The 19,152-nt window shown below is 37.3% G+C and overlaps 1 protein-coding gene across 2 annotated transcripts in view; it reads right to left on the bottom strand.

Moving 5' to 3' along the window:
- Nucleotides 1-2,502: 2,502 nt before the first annotated feature.
- ranbp10 (RAN binding protein 10) overlaps nt 2,503-19,152 on the bottom strand; it is a 147,340-nt gene continuing 130,690 nt past the window's right edge. The window contains exons 10-14 of one of the 2 annotated variants that reach the window (XM_063066792.1): nt 18,625-18,823; nt 17,287-17,411; nt 13,478-13,623; nt 10,587-10,698; nt 2,503-10,183 (exon numbers count right to left, since the gene is read on the bottom strand). In XM_063066792.1, coding sequence (XP_062922862.1) covers nt 10,053-10,183; nt 10,587-10,698; nt 13,478-13,623; nt 17,287-17,411; nt 18,625-18,823 — 713 coding nt within the window. In that variant the 3' untranslated portion in view covers nt 2,503-10,052. The remainder of the gene's footprint in view (nt 10,184-10,586; nt 10,699-13,477; nt 13,624-17,286; nt 17,412-18,624; nt 18,824-19,152) is intronic. The other variant, XM_063066793.1, reaches the window with a different exon arrangement.

The raw sequence follows: 19,152 nt of genomic DNA, 5'->3' as shown, positions 1-19,152 counted from the left end.
AAATGAAAAACAGAACAAATTAGAACACTATAAATACTACTACAGTATTACAAAACTGTGTATTAGTTCCTAATAGCTATTGATGGAGGAACCGATGCAGAGTATGCTGCCATTTTCTGATTGTAAATAAAGAAAATCAGCAGACACCTAGTGTAGATAATGGATTGCCTTCATATAATTATTTTGACTATTACATCCTCCAAATCTTCATTGTAATATTCAAGATGATTGTCAGTACCATTAAACTCTTTGTAGTTCCCAACTTATTGAAGTAGTGAAATCATTTCATTTTCACTCCCAGCTGTTTTTGAAATCTCCAAGCCTGAATGCTTGAAACTGCAGTGAGCAAAACAGTTCTGAATTGTCTTACTGCTTATTTCTCGCCAACTATCAGAGACAAGAATCACCACTTTTTGAACACAAGCACAATCAACTTATGCTATTTAAAAACTGTTCACTCTAAGCACAGTGTAGCATCTAATGGCCAGGCAATTGCATGTATCTGACGCTAGTTAGAAACTATTTGACAACAGTCTTCTGTTCCAATTGAGTGGCAGTCTCCCAAATAAATGAAGGGAATCCCAGCTATTTTCTAGATTTATATTTGTTCTTTCAGAGTTGTCCCAAATAAGTGGCTGCCCCGATTAACCAATGGTCCAATTAACTGGAATCTATTGTACTCTCCAACTGCATTACAGAAAATATCTCAAGCTTGCGCAGTTACAGTGGATAAATATTTCTGAGACTTAAAACATGTTTCCTGTTTTACTGAAACTGCTCAAGACTAAAGCTGATTTTACACCATAATCGCCTTCACATTTTTTCAGTAACTAATGAGAAGTGCAATCAATACTGTTATAGATTCTTTAAAATATGTATATTTAAACATAACACTGTAGAAATGATAGTAGGAGAATGTTCATAATTTCTGATACACAAGTAAATGACTTAGAAAAATAATATTAGTGGGTTGATTAGTGAATTTGTAGACAACATTAAAATTGGTGGTGTTGTGGAAACTGGGGGAGGTTACCAAAGGATTCAGCATGATATAGGCAGGCAGAAATGTGGGCAGAGAAATGGCAACTAGTGTTTAATCCAGACAACTGCAGGGAAAGTATATATTAAATGGCAGGACCAATGATGTACACAGGAACCCTGGGGGTGAAGTCTATAGCTTCCTGAAAGTGGCAGCATTAGTAGATAGAGTGGTGAAGATGCTAAATGGCACACATGCTTTTATCAGTTGGGGTGCTGAGTATAAAAGTAGGGAGGTCATGTTGCAGCTACATAATACTTTGGTTAGGCTATATTTGGTTGCTTCAGCACAGGAATGATGATGCAGGTTTTACAGAGGGTGTAGAAAGGGTTTATCAGGATATTGTCTGGATTAGTGTATAAATTATAAGGAGAGATTGGACAAACTTGCATTGTTTTCTCTGGAGATAGTCAGAAGCAGAAGGGCCACCTGATACAAGTACACTAAGTAATGACAGGTATAGATAAGGTAGACAGTCAGTGTCTTTTTCTTGGTGTAGAAATGACAAAAACCAGAGGGCATAGCTTTAAGTTGAGAGGGAGGAAGTTTAAAAGTGACTTACAAGCCATGTTTATTTTTAGACAAAGAATGATAGGTGTTTAGAACCCGCAACCAGGGAGAAATGATAGAAGCAGATACAACTGTCATGCTTAAAAGGCACATGAACAGGTATCGAATAAAGGGTTAAGGATCTTGTGCAGGCAGATGGTATTAGTTGGGCTGGTATCATGATTGGCACACACATCATGGGCCAAAACGTCTATTCATGTACTATTTTGTATGCTACATCTAACTATTCAAAGATAATCCACTTTAATGTATTTTCACCAACTTTTCCTTGCATCTTTTAACATTATTCTTTTGAAAATGTTTATTCAATTTCAGTTTATGTTATCACCTCTGGAACTATTAAACTAAGCAGGTTTAATTCCCAGCTTGTGAGAAAGTCTACCAGTTCTTTCAGAGCTAATCTAGGGATTTACTTCCTTGGTAGCCATTTTAAAAGCAGTGGAAAAAACGTATTTGGAATATTTGCCATCTCATAGCCTTTCAGGATTTTGAAAATCACCTCAGATTCTACCGTCACCTGTCTTTAGTCATCCCTGCATCAGTGAAAACAGAAATGGCTTTTTTTTTCGCCTTTGATACTAGATTAATTAAGATTAAGAGTTGAAAGCTCCTTTCACTGTCAATGGAGAGATCAGCTAACCGATCTCTTCAGTGAAAGGAGCAGCAGACTATTTAACATGCTTTACACTATGTCCTCATTAAAAATTCAATTTAAATGCAAGAAAAATCATATATGGAACCAGTCAAACTATGATCGGTGGCTTCTTAGCAGTCTATGTGTGACAGTAAGGAAAAAAATTGTCATTCATTTTGGCCGGGGTTGAGTTTGGATTTCAAAGGTGACCGTGCCGTGTTTTAATTAAGCTTTCAATCCTCATAAAAAACACTGCATTTTTATTTTAATTATATCAACAAATTGCTGTTAACATATACTTTATAGACCAAGTTTGCAGCAAACTTGTATTCACAACCAGTTGCAACAAACTAGGGGTCAGTTATATAAAAGAACGACAGTAAGTTTAGCACATGACTGTGTATTTTAATAAAAATAATTCTGTCAAAATACAACAGAATACATTTCATTTTAACATATTTCTAGTACATATTTTCTTTTTTTGTGTGTTTTGCTTTTGTTTTAAAAGTTTCCCAAATGTTCATGCTAGTACTGAGTAATTTTTGCTTCACAAATACTTACTATGCTCTCAAACTGAACAACTTGCGCACAGCTAATGTGTTCATTTTGAATTCATAACAAAATTAAACTGATATTGAGCATGGAGCAGAAATTAGTTTATGAGTTTTGTGCTGGTAAAACAAAATGCCTTGCTTCACATTCCATGCTGTAAATTGTATGTAACATACCTGAGTTTGGAGCCACAAAAGAAAATCATTAAATTACAATGTGTACATTTTATACTGTATACAGAATTTAAAACGTTATTAACCCTTCCCTTCCTTTAAACAAATGACTTTATAATAGTTTCAAGCTGAGCACAGTTAAGTACACAAAACTAGAATTACTAGATTAACAGAATTTTTAAAATCTTTAAATAGTGTCACACCATTTTTACTGTTTTATTCTAAAAAAGAAAATAAAAATAAAAATTAAAAAAAAATTAGCATTAGTTTTGCAGAACCCAACCAAGAGGAAAAGAGCACACAAAAAAATCAAAGCCATGCTTCAGTACACTTCATAACGTCAGTAAATGAGACCTCCTGTTCCCATATTTCAAAGTGCTAGGTACAAACTCAAAAGCATCAACCTCAGGGTTTCAATGTGAGTGCAAATGAAAGTTAAAATGCAGCATGCTCCTCTTTCCAATTTGATGTGTAGTTGCATCCACAATCGGAACTCAATAGGAAATTTACTGAAAGAGGATAAATTATCACTTTTCTTCAATGTGCCCAAACATGTGAAATGTCTCAGGCATCAGTAAAAACATATGTTGGGAGTAGCCGCATTGGTTGGACTGAAAGCATACAAACCAGAATGAAGATTAAATTGGTGCATAATTGCAGCTTTAAGACGTCAGTGAGGCATTTTCTTTAAAATTAATAACATTGTTTTCCAGTAACAAATATCATTAAATGAAATCAGAAACTTTAATTCAAAATTATTTTAGATTGTCTCATTAAGGTGAAAACATCAACCTCGCCATTGATTGATAGACATAAAAAAACAAATTACATGGTTTTACAAAGCTTTTAGCAGCTTATCATATAATAATGATATTGCCACTCACATTCACACTTACCTAGTACACAATACAGTTTTCCAGCTTACAGTGACAACTGGGATGAGACTGCGAATAATCAGCAGTACTCCTTCCAATACTGCTGTTGCTGGCCTTTCAGTTATTTGCAAATACACAATACTGAATATAAGTTCAAGTTGCTGAATTACCGTCCTTCAGGCTTCTCAAGAATAGCAGTTTGCAAGCAAATCAGCTTCGTATACACTTGGTTGAATGTCTATTTGCTTGAAATTTAAATTTTTTTAACCTGCAAATATTTTTGGGGAACAATAGTATGTAGAAATTGGCAAGTAAATTCTGGTATTGGCTGGTGTATTTTTTACAGCCCCAGTCAGAAACAAAATGCTTTAAATTCAATTTGTCTTTTACAATTTAAGAAATGCATGCCAGTTGTCAATCTGAATGAAATTGCACAATTTTACATGTCGGGGTGGTTGCACCTCCAATTTTTAAACCCACAGCAGATAATGAGCTGTTCACCATCTGAAGTTGACCAAACCTCCCATTTCTGGTACAATTTATTTTCAAATGGACTGGCATCTAGTGAACACATCATGAAAAACTGGGGATTAATCCCGACAAAATTATTTGCTTAATTACTCAAGAGACCATTATCAATGTGTTAAGCCACCAGCCACATCTGCTACAATGGGATTCATGTGGCTAATTCTGTAACTATGCAATGTGAATTTTCATTCATATGGCAAATGCCCTTTAGTTTATTCCTCCATACACTTGTTGTTAAGTAGCCAGACAAAAAGTGTGCAAGTAATCTTTTTGATCATTGAGTGCTTTTCTTCCTTGGTTACTAACAGTGGTAGATGTGTTTGTGCAATGTAAATTACTTGCATTTACTTGTATTGTTTACAAGGGAAATTCTACTCAATTTAGTGCATTTGGCTAAAATTGTGTCACCATTGCCCAGAGGCCAGCCAGCAGTTGTTATGGGAAAACAATCTGCTATATTGTAGTCTCCTTTTGTTGACCTAATCTGCTCATTTCTTAAACTTCTGATCTTTTCCAAAAGATGCACAGCCAGAATGCTGGAGGAACTTAGCAGGTCAGGCAGCATCCTATGGAAATGAACAAACAGTGAATGTTTCAGGCCAAAATCCTTCATCAGGACTGGAAAGGGGAAGATGCCAGATTAAAAAGGTGGGGGGAGGGAAGAAGGACAAACTGGAAGATGATAGCTGAAGTCAGGTGGGTGGGAAAGGTAAAGGGCTGGAGAAGCAGGAATCTGACAGGAGAGGAGACCAGGACCACGGGAAAAAGGAAAGGAAGTGGGACATCGGGGGAGGTGATAGACAGGTGAGAAGGAGGAGGTAAGAAACCAGAGTGGTGATTAGAAGAAGAGGGAAGGGGGAGGGGAAAATGTTACTGGAAGGAGAAATCGATTTAGTGTCATCAGGTTGGAGGCTACCTAGACGGAATATGAGGTGTTGCTCCTCCACTCTGAGATTGGTGAGGTTGGGATTTTGGTGCAGAGAAAATGAGCTGATTTCAGTTTCTTAACTGAAAGACGTGGTTGTGTGAAACAACCAAACTGCTAAATGTATCCCACACCACTCGAGAAAAATGAATTTTGAATACAATATACACAATAAAGAGGAGGACTTATATAATTCACATTAATGTTAATGTGGTGTTAAAATAACTTGCTTTGTTAAGATGGTAAAATGAAATTTAATGGCATACATAAAAACAGATAAGAAATATACTTTATTTTCAGATTATTAACTTTCAGAAAATAAACTATCCAGCCACTCAAACTAAACTTGAACTGATCTAATTTGTCATCTAACTTCAAAACTTACAATGAGAAAAATCTGTAAATATATTGGTATCATTCAGCCTATTGTTTCTTTTTTTAATTTGCTTTAGCAGTGGATAGAGGCTGACTGAATGAAAAACATTTTTTGTCAAATCCCTCTCTTTAATTGTGGAGAGAGAGTATTGTGCGCAATGTTTCACAGTGACATCACTGGATTTTTAACAACTGGAGATCTACTATGTCTGCTTAAATGTTGTTTTAACCCAAAATATGTTGAAAACAAGGCCAAGAGTAACGAGATAAGATGAGGGGTGAACCATTGTCAGTGTCATTAATTTTCAGATTGTGGATTAATTCCACAAACTTCCCTTTTAATTAACCCCCTGACAAATTCAAATACAAGGCATTAACTTTAAGGTTGGATTCATTAACATTGTCTTACAATTTTAAATAAACAGAATCTCCAGAAGATGAAGAGTTAAACTTAAAAAGGCTCCATTAACCCAAGAACATTATGGAAAACATTGTATAAAATTAGAATATCGATGCTGTTAAATTACTCTGCTAGGAGCAAAAATACCACATGTAAAGGACACATAAACCACCGTGTGTTGCCCATTCTGCATGCATTTGTGCCTTGCAAAACTGCAAAATGTGTCACATTATTTGAAAACTGTCTCAGGATTCTGACAGTTATGCAAAAGACTAACAAGCTGACAGGGATGATACAGAGGCATTAATAGCCTTCAAATTAATTTAAAAGTAATAATCTGGAATGGAATACTTGGGTTGAAATTCATATTTGCTGTTCAATGTGCAATATAGTAGCAGCTGTGCATTGAACTATATGTACTTAGGAAATCTGATTCCATTAACTTCAGTAGAATCGATTTCAGAAGCGAATTGGCACTCAAATGTGTGTGCAATGCACATTTCGCTGAATTTCTTCCCATCTCCTGTAGACCATAAAATTCTAGCAGTTTTGTAGTTCTCACAACTCACTATGTTATTGCCCCCTTTTCCCATTTGTTTCTACAGCATACACTGTACTACTTTTAAAGTTCCACTACACATCTGAAGGGAACAAGTACTTTGCTATGGATTCTGATTTTTATAAACACTTTGAAATATCTACACCAATGTCTGATGTTCATAAGATAAATCCAACTCTGTCAGAGAGTGGCTAGTATATTCATTGTAATTCACAGGCAAAATAACTTCCAGACGTCTTTGATATTTTGGTCTCCTCAGCTGGCCTTCCTCCCTTCATCACAGGCCCAAACTAGTCTGATTTTGTAGTGAATTAATATTCTTCACAATGTATGAATTCTTGCATGCATGAGCAAAAAATCCATGCATAGCAGAACAGTTCCACTTGTTTTTGCTTTAGACTTCAAACCTTACCCTGCCATCTATATGAACCCTTCTCCATCCCACCAAGCCACACCAGTAGCTCATGGGGGTAAAACTCTCCATCAGAGTTACTCAATCCATGTGCAGAATTAAAACTTGGAGATGTCAGTCAGCTCTGTTCCATTATCACACTTGTGTTAAATTTATGCGCACAGAACTGCTCATCCAGGCTTGATTAAAAAAATGAAACAAGAATTGTATTTTTTTATACATAACTTGGCCTTCTAAAACTTAGCATTCTCAAAGCATTGCCAGAAATCTTGTATCAATAACAGACTGTTCCTTCAATTTTGTGGGTTGCACAAGTGCTTAGATATTAAAATGTACATTGTCAAAAAAAAAACCAGCTACACAACGCCACAGTTCCCAGACAAATGCAATATCTTAAATTCCTAAAGCTGGAATTTTTGAGCTAATAGATTTGTTGCAGAACTACACCATCAACTAATACAATGGATAGTCAGTCACAAGGACCATTATATGTTAACAAGCTTCAGGGACTGGCTGAGAAGAAAATATTCAACTCCATCATTTCTCTCTACTTCATTATGGCAGATTAATGTGGGATAGGCAGGAATTTGGCAAAATAGCTCTCCTTGTCAAACAGCAACTAACAACATGGGAAAGTTAAATATGTGGGTAAAATCATAACAAGAAATTTGGAATGGAATATTTTTTGAAGTAACACAATTGTAATGTAACATTTGAAATAGCCATCATATTCAAAAAGCCAAAAGAAAAACAATACCAAGATGTTAATTTAAAAATGTGTTTCCTGTAAATTGACTTTTCATCAATAATTCTTCCTACACGGTACCACTATTTTCTTTGCAGAGGTTTGATCAATTTTAACTAATATGAAACTAATTAGTGCACAAGATGGAAAAAGTACCCAAAATGGAAATAATTCATCTGAACCCAGAGACTCTTCAGATTTGCTCATAATCATAGAAGCCTTGTACAAACCCATCAGCTCCCTTCATATATTTGTTTTCTAAGAAATGGCAAGTAGTTCTGCTTTCCACTGAAGTTATGTTTAGCCACATTATCTTCTTTTCCACATTCACATCCAAATTTTATCGTTTTGGTTCCCTATTTCCACACCTAATACCAAATTCAATTATAGGAGAATCAGGCAAGTCAACAGCATAGAAGGTTTTAAATTAAAATAGGATCATGTAAGGATTTTCCAGCATCAAAACCTCCTATTTATGGAGCAGTGCTATGCCACTATAATCTGCACAAAGTGCACATACCTCCAAATTCTTCCTTATATGCAGACAGCTGCATTTCTTTCTTGAAATTATTCTTTGGGAACTATAATTGAATTAATTCTAGGTTATGATGATAGAATTACATTTAGCATCAAATTCTGAAGATGACTCACTGAATCCAAATTAGACTAGCACCAGTGGAAGGGAATTCAAGGATAATAGCCTAAATAAAAAACTAATAAAATGCAACATTTACTAGAACTGCATTGTGCAACTGCCTTTAACTCTCAAGTGACGTACTATAGCCCCAATTCCATCTCTCCTGCTATGACTTAGACTAATTACTCAGAACATGCTTTAATTCCTGATTACAGCTTATTCTCCTAATATGAAATTATTCTTTTTGAAAAATTATTCACCAATAATACTGCCCGACTTTAAGCAACTAGGTTCCTTTTTCTGATATTTGAGATTGTAACAGGAATCCACAGCACTGTTCCATCTTCTCGGTTTATGTGTGGAACTTTGTTCTTTGGAGAGTTAGATTTATGATGTAACAATAACCTGATGATTTCTTTTAAGTGGTACAATTACATTGACATGAGTTTAAAGATTAACATCTACTAGAAAAGATTGTTCAATAAATAATATTGCAGAGCTTAGCTCAAAATGTGGAATCAGTGCTATAGTAATCAGGCATCTGTGGAATTAGTTACTAGTCAACTAGCTTTACCGAGGTTAATCTGAATTAAAGCAAACACATATTAAGTAAACCTTTTCAAGAGAAGTTTTGTAAACTTGCAGAATTGTATACCTCCAACTATTGTAATTAACATTTGCCTTGATTGATCTAACCTCAAGAAACATAAGCTAGTTTTGCACCCACATTAGCTGCCTGCCATTACTTTCCTTGCATCCCAACTCCATTCTACTCTGGCCCAAATTATTAAATGGGATGGCTCAATGGAAGTGTCAGTTTGAGAAGGTGACTTGAACTCACAGCTGCATGTTCATAATGTACGTGGAATAACCTGACATGATGTGGTTTTTAAAGAGTTCCCACAAGGAACAAGTGGAAGTTATGGCTGAACGGCAGAACAGCAAATGAAAGAGCAAAGTGTTGATGAGCAGCATTGTTCCAAATGAATATACACAGGTAGAATATGGAAAAGATGTAAACCAAATATGGTTGATTACTAGGGTTGTAACAAATCAACAGTGTATTTTTTGGTGAAAACTGGGGTGAAAGAAAGGAGAATTAAAAGTTTTGGAAATGATACAGCCCAAAACTTTAGGTGGCCATGAGATTTTATGCTTAAGGAAAAGAAGCCTGGAGTTGAAGCATCATGATTAGTGCTGAGGAACCAGAACAGCACCAGATTATGTTGCTACAATTTCAAGATATTATTTGTCTCATTAAAAAAAATAAACAAATGAAGTTCCTAAATATGTGATCTTTGTTACAGCCCTAATGATAACCAGTAAACAAGAAGCTAGCACAGGACAAAACCTCCAGGTTAAATACTGGCGGCTCAGTGACCAAGAACTCAGAGTGGAATATGCTACATTTATATAGTGCACTACTGCACCCATGATCTCTTCCAAAACGCAATGCTTTCAGTCGTGTAACCTGATAAAATGTAATGAGGATGCTGGCAGGAAAGAAGATCAGTCAGCACCTGTGTTGTGGGCAGTGTGATGGTCTTCGAGAAAAGGCGAAGGGTTGCTGTAGGTCTTGAACAGGAGGTGAGGGGGCAGTATCTGAGGTCTTTCCACTGCCACAGCAGCTAGTGCAAATAGTCGTCCACTCTGGCAAATGAACAGGAACCAATCCCTGTATGTGCCATTAGCCGGAGGCATTCAGAGGCCTGGCCCAGTGCAAGCATCAACGGTGGCTGCTTTGGCAGATTCTGAGATTCTGTGTATGAAAGGAGAGAAGAACAAACAGATATCAGTTTTAACTCTGAATTACTATGTACATTCCAGCATTACAAAGCAAAAATCCAATACCTTTATTATTATTGCCCATTTAAAATACTGTATTCTTATTAATTTTTTTCTCCTTCCAATTAGATTTCTGGACTAAAGTCAAAGAATGAGAAGGTGCGTTCATAGTAGAGTCCCATTAGATTGCATCGGATTTTCTTCACTGAGAACAGGGCAACAGGTGCTGTAAGAAGCCCCTCCATAGTAATAGGCCACAGACCTTGCAAGGAAAGACTGACCCAAAATAGGCCTCCATAGAACTAGTGCACAAGGCCGAATTTTTATTGTCATGATTCAAACGATTCAAAATGTGTTCATTTTTTTCTGCTGCTTACCTAAAATAGCACTATTAAGGGCAGCACAGATAGGTTCTCTCTGGATGGGATCAAGCTGTTGCCCAACTGGACAGCTCCAAGGATCAGAGTACGCTAGCAGGCTAAATGCGTCCTGCAAAAGATTTTTAAAAAGTAACAGCAGATCTTAACAAAACGCTTGAACACTACATAGGAGTTACCCGATTCTGATCTTATGCATTTTTACTCTACACCCCCAACTGTCCAAGTATATAAATATATCCTTTATCCAAAAAAGCAGGTGACCTTCTTTCAGGCCTCTACCTATATTGCTATTCAGCTACGAAAAGTGCAATAGCAGACTGTAAGGGAGGCCTTTCAATGACAGCTCCTCATAGCAGTATGCCAACTCACTGTGATACAATCTCCAGATACATTAAGCACATTATTCAATCTAATTGGTTATAAATAATGGCAACATTATTTAGGAAACTTTGTTTGCTAGGATTTATAGAAGAGTTGCACTTTACAATGGGTTTCAAAGCAAAATATACTTAGTCTTTAAAAAAAATACTAATTTTTGTTTGTCTACCTCAGTAAGTGACAAACCTGGAGGCTCTAGCTCCAAGGTACCATGGTAGGTATCGTTTCACTTTGGGTGGTCAAGAGTAAATATTGATGTTAAAAAGACCTCCTGAGAATAAGAGAGCTGAGGAAAAAAAGGATTGAAAAACACTCAGAAAATTAGTATGGCTGAAGGCATTTAAAAGATATTCTTTCTCAGCAAAGTGACTGAATGATATAGGAAGGCATTATGTGCTTAGTATTTGAAAGGATGACATGAAGCAAATGAGAAAGCTAATTTAACGAGGACGGCACAGTGGTTCAATCCCACTGCTGACTGGGAGTGGTTTTTATGTTCTCCCCATGACCACGTGGGTTTCCTCTGGGTGTACTGGTTTCCTCCCACATACATTCCAAAGTTCCAACACGTGTGGGCTGTCCTAGCACATCCTCAGCCTGTGTTGAACTGACACATTTCACTGCGTTTTGATGACTTCCCTCTACAGTACATGTGGCAAATAAACCTAATCTTTAATTTTTTTTCTTTTTAAATTCTGACAGTTAACTTTATGCCCCTTGTCAGAAGAGAAAATTGCTTAACGATTCACATCTAGATTTGTGTTTTTTTATCTAAGGACATGGGCCCCACAGTAATGCCAATATTCCTAATTAACTTCTCAGTCAAGAGTCAACTAAATGGATGTGTTTGGAGGTACACAGAGGGCAGACCAAGTAAGGACAACAAAGTTTCTTCCCTGAAGGACATATGTGAAGCAGACAGACTTTTTACAAAATCTGTGGTTTCATGGTCAAGATTTAATTAATTATTTCCATGTAAGTTACTCATTTATCATGTTAGGATTATAACTCATAGTACTGGATAAATATCTCACATCTCTGGCTGCTTATCTAGTATACTCCTGTACTCACGTTTTCCTCAAATCTCTCTCCAAAATGTTGCAAGGCTATGATACAAATATTACAAATGACCTCCAGTGACTTTTCTTGCTCTACATTCTATTCTGCTAAATGTCACTGCAGATTCTGCTGTGTACATACATCTATTGATGCTTCTGGACACATCTTCAGTGATGTTCCTGGAATCATCGGGTGTTTCGGGTCTTTCAACATCATACAACCTCCTCTAGGTGACCCAGCCGGGGCTGATCAGACCCCAGCTTGTGTCCAGATGGCTAGCTACTTATGACTCCATGGCTTCCCCTCTTTTGAGCCACAGCCATCTTGAGGCCCTCTCTGCCGCATCGGTGGTACTGCAATGGCTCTCCTCTTCCTCTCTCCCTCGATGCCCAAAATGCTGAAGGTTCTAACTAAGGAGCGGGCTGCGAATCCCCTACAACCAACCTCCACTGGGAGACACCTCGCTCTCCATCCAGCCTGCTGGCAGTCGCTGACCAGTCCTGCGTACTTGGAGAGCTTCCTTTCAAAGGCCTCTTCCTACCTATCTTCCCATGGGACGGTTAGCTCTAGCAGCACCACTTGCTTAGTATATAGCTCATGTTTTTTAATCAATTTCATTGTCAGTGAGTTTTTTGTCTTAGTTTAAATATCCTACTAAAACCGGAAGTATGGGTGCTCTACCTAGGCCTGACACTAGGCTAAGCACAATTTCACAAACAGCTTGACCACAAGAGCTTATACTTAAAGAAATTAATTTTTTAATACCTACCTCATTTTAACTTTGTCACATTTTTTTGTTTTACAGGAGCTGTTTGAATAATTATTTTAAAAATATTTAGTGCAACTTCTGAATCCTCTTAAGACACAGGAGCAGAATCAGGTCATTTGGCCTATTAAGCCTACTCTACCATTCAACCATTCAACCATGGCTGATTTTTTTATCAACTGTAATCTCCTTCCTTCCCACCCCCACCCCCTGTAATGCTCAACTCCTTCACTCATCAAAAATCTATTAATCTCTGCCTTAAATGTAGCCAATGACTAGGTCTACATACCCTCTGTGGCAATGAATTCCACAGATTAAACTAGTTCAAAAACTAAAGTGTGACTAATGACACTAAAAAAATTCTTTATCATATACATATTTTATTCAGCAAAAAGTTTAAACCTTAGACATAATTGGCAAAACTGGCTCCCACTAACTAATCACTTCCAACTTGGTCAAATTAAAAGAAAATTATGTTGATTATTTCAACAGGGTTGAAAGAAAATGGCAATCTAACAATAACTTTGAACCATCTTCTGTTGTGTGGTAAAGGAAGCACAATGTAGCTTCTGCAGTTAATTATATGGAAAATGGCTTTGGAAAGGTACACCTTTTGAATGCTACTTATAAACTCATAAACACAATGCTTAACGCTGTAATATTCAAAATACTAAGTGTGCAATACCTGCAACATTTTTTTGTGTGTGGCGTTCTTTCCATATTCTCGGCAAAGTTGTTCACTCAAAGCTTGCAACTCCCGTCCAAACTGGATCATGCGTTCAGTTGCAGCTTGGTTACCTCCACAAAGCTGACGTTGAGGGCAGCTGTCCTCTATATTGGGACAATTAAATCATACAACTAAATAATCATCACAAAGACGCCAAAATAAGATTTTGTGTCAAAATGAGGATGGCAAGCAAATGAGCTGCTGCACTTCAGTTAAAAGATCAATGTTCAAAGTAAATTTATTACCAAAGTATATGTATGCCACCATATACAACCCTGAGATTCATTGCCTTGCAGACATATTCAATAAATCTATAAAATAATAACCATTACAGAACCAATGAAAGAGCGCACCAACTCGGGCTTTCAACCAGTGTGCAAAAGACAGCAAACTGCAAAAACAAGAAGAAATAATACTCATAAATAAATAAGCAATAAATATTGGGAATGTGAGCTGAAGAGTCTTGAAAGTGAGTCTTTAGGTTGTGGGAACATTTCAATGATGGGAACAAGTGAAGTCATCTCCTCTGGTTCAAGAGCCTGATGGTTGAGGGTTAATAACTGTCCCTGAACCTGGTGGTGAGAGTTCTGAGGCTCCTGTACCTTCTTCCTGATTGCAGCAAGGAGAAGAGAGCATGTACTGGGTGGTGGGAGTCCCTGATGATGGATGCCACTTTCCTTCAGCAGCGTTTCACATAGGTGTGCTCAATATGGGGGAGGGCTTTACCCGAGATGGACTAGGCCGTATCCACTACTTCTTGTATGATTTTCTATTCACGGCATTGGTGTTTCCGTACCAGGCTGTGATGCAGCCTGTCAATGTACTCTCCACTGCACTTCCATAGAAGTCTGTCAAAGTTTTAGATGTCATTCTGAATCTCTACAAACTCCTAAGGAAGTAGAGGCACTGCTGTGCTTTCTTTGTAATTGCACTTAAGTGCTGGCCCAGGACAGGTCCTCAAAAATAATAACACAGAGGAATTTAAAGTTGCTAGCCCGCTTCACCTCTGATAAGGACTAGCTCATGGACCTCTGGTTTACTTTTCCTGAAGTCAATGATCAGCTCCTTGGCCTTGCTGACAGTGAGTGAGAGGTTGTTGTTGTGGCACCACTCAGCCAGATTTTCAGTCTCCCTTCTGTAGGCTGACTCATCACCACCTTTGATTCCGCCAATGACAGTAGTATTGTCTGCAAACTTGCGTTTGGCATTAGAGCTATACTTGGCCTCACAGTCATAAGTGTACAGCAAGTAGAGCAGGGGACTAAGCACACAGCCTTGTGGTACACCCCTGCTAAAGGAGATTGCAAGGAATATGTTGTTGTCAATCCAAAATGATTGTGGTCTACAAGTGAGGAAATCGAGGATCCAATTGCAAAAGGAGGTATTGAGGTCAAGGTCTTGAAGCCTATTGATTAGGTTTGAGGGGATGATAGTATTGAATGTTGAGCTGTACTTGATAAGGAGCATCTTGACGTATGTATCTTTGCTGTCCAGATGTTCAGGGTTGAGTGATAGTCTTTGAGGCAGATCACCACACTCTTCTTAGGAACTGGTATAATTGAAGCCTGCTTGAAGCAGGTGGGTACCTCACACTACCAAAGCGAGAGGTTAAAGATCTCAGTGAACAGTCCAACCAGTTGATCAGAACAGGTGTTTAGTATTTGGCCAGGTACCCTGCCTGGGCCATATGTTTTTTGTTGGTTCACCCTCCCGAAGGCTGCTCGCATGTTGGCCTCAGAAACTGAAATCACTGGCATCAGGGGCTGTGGGAGTTCATGATACTTCCTCCATGTTTTTATGGTCAAAGTGACCATAAAAGGCATTGAGCTGATCGGGAAAGTGAAGCCCTGCTGTCACCTATCTTGCTCGATTTAACTTTATAAGAAGAAATAAAAAAAATAGGATTCTAATGTAGTTAGCACACGTTAGAATACTATTTAAAAACATTAATGCCCATCTAACAGATGTGTTATGCAAAATTTTGGCACGGCTTATGGAGTCTCTGTGCAAATAAGACTGTAATGTCTTACAGAAATTTATTTAAAAAGTAATGTTTTTAGTACTAGTGGTTTGATAGCATTTGATATAACACCTCCCACTAATAGTCTTTTTTTTCTTAATTTATGGTTATTTTAGCTGTGTCAGGTGGACACAGAGGTGATAGTGAAGGAATTGCTATAGAATGTAGATACTACGTACATCAGTCAGAAGAAGATGGTGGATCTCAGATGATCAGGTATCAAGGCATAAGCAACACTTTTTGATGTCAAAAGTGGAAAGTGGGACTTTTGTCTGCAAGGGCTATGGTCTAAAAAAGGAAGCAACTAAAATTTGCTTTGGTGTGTTGCAAGATGTGAGATTGGGGAGAGGGGAAATATAAGTTAGTGGGGCTGGGTTGAGAAAGTGAATGGAGCTAAGAGTAAGAGAAGCATTTTTAAAAAATACAAGCAAAGCTAAAAACAGAATGTTGTCTGGACCAAGTTCTGAAAGCTTAAAACATAATGCTTTAACATATGGGACTGAATGACAGGGATGGAAAGGTACAAAATGAACTGCAAGCTCGAGGAAAACTTACAAGTATCTTATTATTTAAATTCATTACTCACCTTTTAAAAACTTTTAAAAATTGAGAGCATCGTTAGTGATTACAACTGAGTTGGCAATAATAGTAAACGCTTGAAGTCCCATAGAAAAACTGGCCTATTATTATACCTAATGTAAGCTAGCAGCATATGATCACATACAAACGTAGAATGATCAGATAAAAATCAGGAAGTGCAATTCAATAAAACCTTCTGGCTAACATCGGGAGGTGGCTTCATGAGGCTGATTGACATTGCTATAAGATAAGGAATGACTTCAAAACAGAAGTTGTGAAGACTAGGAAGTTGCATAAAGGAACTGTAATATTGATGAAAATAATACCAAAGTAGTCCACAGTTAGAATAGTTATAATTAATAAGAGATGGATAAGATTTTGAGGTTATGGGAGGTAGTAAAACTGAACAGGGATTGAATAAAATCATACAAGGTATATGTGTTATTGACTACAGGGAATGAGATTGTGGAATGGGGATGCCAGGATAATGGAGTGGTGGAGGTCAGGGATCAGTGGAGAGAGTGTCAATTGGAGGGATTCAGTAAGTAGTATCTGAGCTTATGGGATATATGTCAGCTGGGTGTGGGGTTGGAAGAAGATGATTCAACTGCTGAGCATCAGTATTGTGGGTTCTGGGTGGAGCAGTCAGGCAATAAGTCTACTCATGGAGGAGAATCTATGAGGTTTGTGACTGGGATGGGTAGGGCATAGTTAGTGCAAGGATTAGTTGCCATACTGGGTAAGTACATTACCTAAAGAGGACTTACTTCAAACAGGAATCTATCCATACTCTCCTGCCTAGAATGCACTCATGGTGATGCAGTCAACTTCGCCAACAACAGCAAGAAGGTAATTTCCAAAACCAAAACTGAACTACACATTTCTATTTTTAGAGAAAGATTTTTCAACAACAAAGGCGTTCAATTTAAGGAGGTGAAAGTCAGGAAAGGGAGCAATGTGAGATTTGTAAATAAAATATTTCTATATGACAAGGACATTTGAGTACAGAATCACATTCTCTTAACTTCCTATTGAAATATTGAGCTTCCATAACTTCTCCATCTTTTTATCCCTTCTTCTTTCCAAACATAATTGTACTCATATCTATCACCTGGCCCTTTCTTAGCTCATGCAACACGCACACCACTGTCCCTGTGTCTTATCCTACCCATGCTGGACTCATCTGTCTGCAGGATTTCTTCGTGTTTATAGTTGCCATTCATTATTCTACTGGAGGAATTTTCCAAGACTCCATTGGTGTAGTGCTCTGGTTCCATTTCCATTTCGCTGTCACTGTTAAACAACAATAAATAAATCAGGCAGGAAAATCCTCTATCAAATTTCGGGCAAAAATCTGCTGAGAAACCAAAACATAGACAGCAGTATCTTCATCTGCTCAGTAAACTTAGTCTAATCTTTTCCGCTTTAAGGTGATTATTTTAATCACGACAATTACATAACCATGAGTAGGAATTTATCAAAAAAGGAATCAGATGTTTTTGCTCCCCCCAGGGGAGCTAAAACAAACAAATGAAAGAAACAGGTTTCAAATTACCTTCCCAATTTATCGAGTATTATGTTTAAAGATGTTTTCCCTATTCTCAAGGTGCTTGAAATCAAAAGGGAATATCCTATTTATTTTAAGAAAAGGTCACTGTATTTAAAGGTCACTATCAAGGTAGATACATGTGCCTAAATAGCTGATAAATCAAAAATAATTTTATTGAAACTTAGTTACCCCCTTCCCTAATCAGCAAGCTATTGCTAAAGAATTGCCAAATTACCTATTTCATTTGGCTATTTGTTTGCCGGTCCAGGTTATTTTCTCTGACTTCCTCTGAATTGAACTGGACTATAAAACAGTCTACACTGGACTGTGTTTGGTATCTGGAAACTGTTAAATGCACCTTTGGTAAACCTCAATCAGAGGTCTGAACATTTTGGAATTTTAATAGCAAACAAAAAACAAATTAATTAAGCATCAATGATGCCAGCTGCTCTCTCTCAAGATGGATATTTCAGATAGATGCCAGTTTTCCCCAAATTACTGTAGGTAAAAAAACACCTCCAGCTTTTGATAAATTTTGTTAATGCATTAGTACTGCTGAGTCTAAACCCCAAGAATCATCTCTGACTAGAAACTAAATTGGACTTGCCACATAAATAGTGTCACTACAAGGCCAAATTAAATACGGGATAACTTGATGTGAGTATGTAACATGACACAAAACTCTTAGATCCCTCATTTACAATGATTAAATATTGTATTTCAAATATCACTTCATCAGAAAGAATTCAAAGATACATGTTAAATATTTGGGTGATTATTTCCTGTGAATCTAGGAAATGGAAATCAATCAACACACAAAACGTGTATTTCCAGCACCTGCAGATTTTTTTCCTTGTTTGTAAACGGAAATCAAATTGCCATTAGTCTGCAAAGATGTTCCTGATCCTGAAAACGTTTAAATGTAGTTAACAGGGCTGCGTTGTGACACAAACATACCTGGTTTCCTGATTACTTGTACTACTGTGTTGCTGGGATTTGGAAGAGTCTGTAGAATTGGACTCTGAATAGTTTACAGAGGAAGGTGAGGAAGAAGATGAAGATGATGAAGATGATGAACTTATAGCTGGGTATTTGTTGTGAATTGGTTTGCTTTTCAATGGCACAATTCCATTGCTGCAATTTGGACTTTCTGCTCCTGCAAAACACACAATAAATTTAAAAGAAAGATAAAGCTGTCACTAACTTGACTATGAGTCAAGTGAATTTTATGTAAAAGTGGAGTTGACCTAAGTGAAAGAAAAGATACAGATGATGTTAATGGCATTTAAAACTAGAGTCCCCACAAAATACATATAAAGAACCAATTGATTTGATGCAAACTCACTAACCTTGCACCACCATCCATAGTTTGGACCGATTAGAACACCAAATAGAATGTGGAGTTAAGAGGAAGGTAGGGTAGTGTGGAGGAGGTGGTCAGGTTTTCTGTGGTGATTAACACAGTTTGAATTGATGAGGAGAAAT

Source organism: Mobula hypostoma, chromosome 14, assembly GCF_963921235.1.
Source record: "Mobula hypostoma chromosome 14, sMobHyp1.1, whole genome shotgun sequence".
In the NCBI taxonomy this organism is placed as follows: Eukaryota; Metazoa; Chordata; class Chondrichthyes; order Myliobatiformes; family Myliobatidae; genus Mobula; species Mobula hypostoma.
This window is presented reverse-complemented; position numbering and strand designations above follow the sequence as displayed.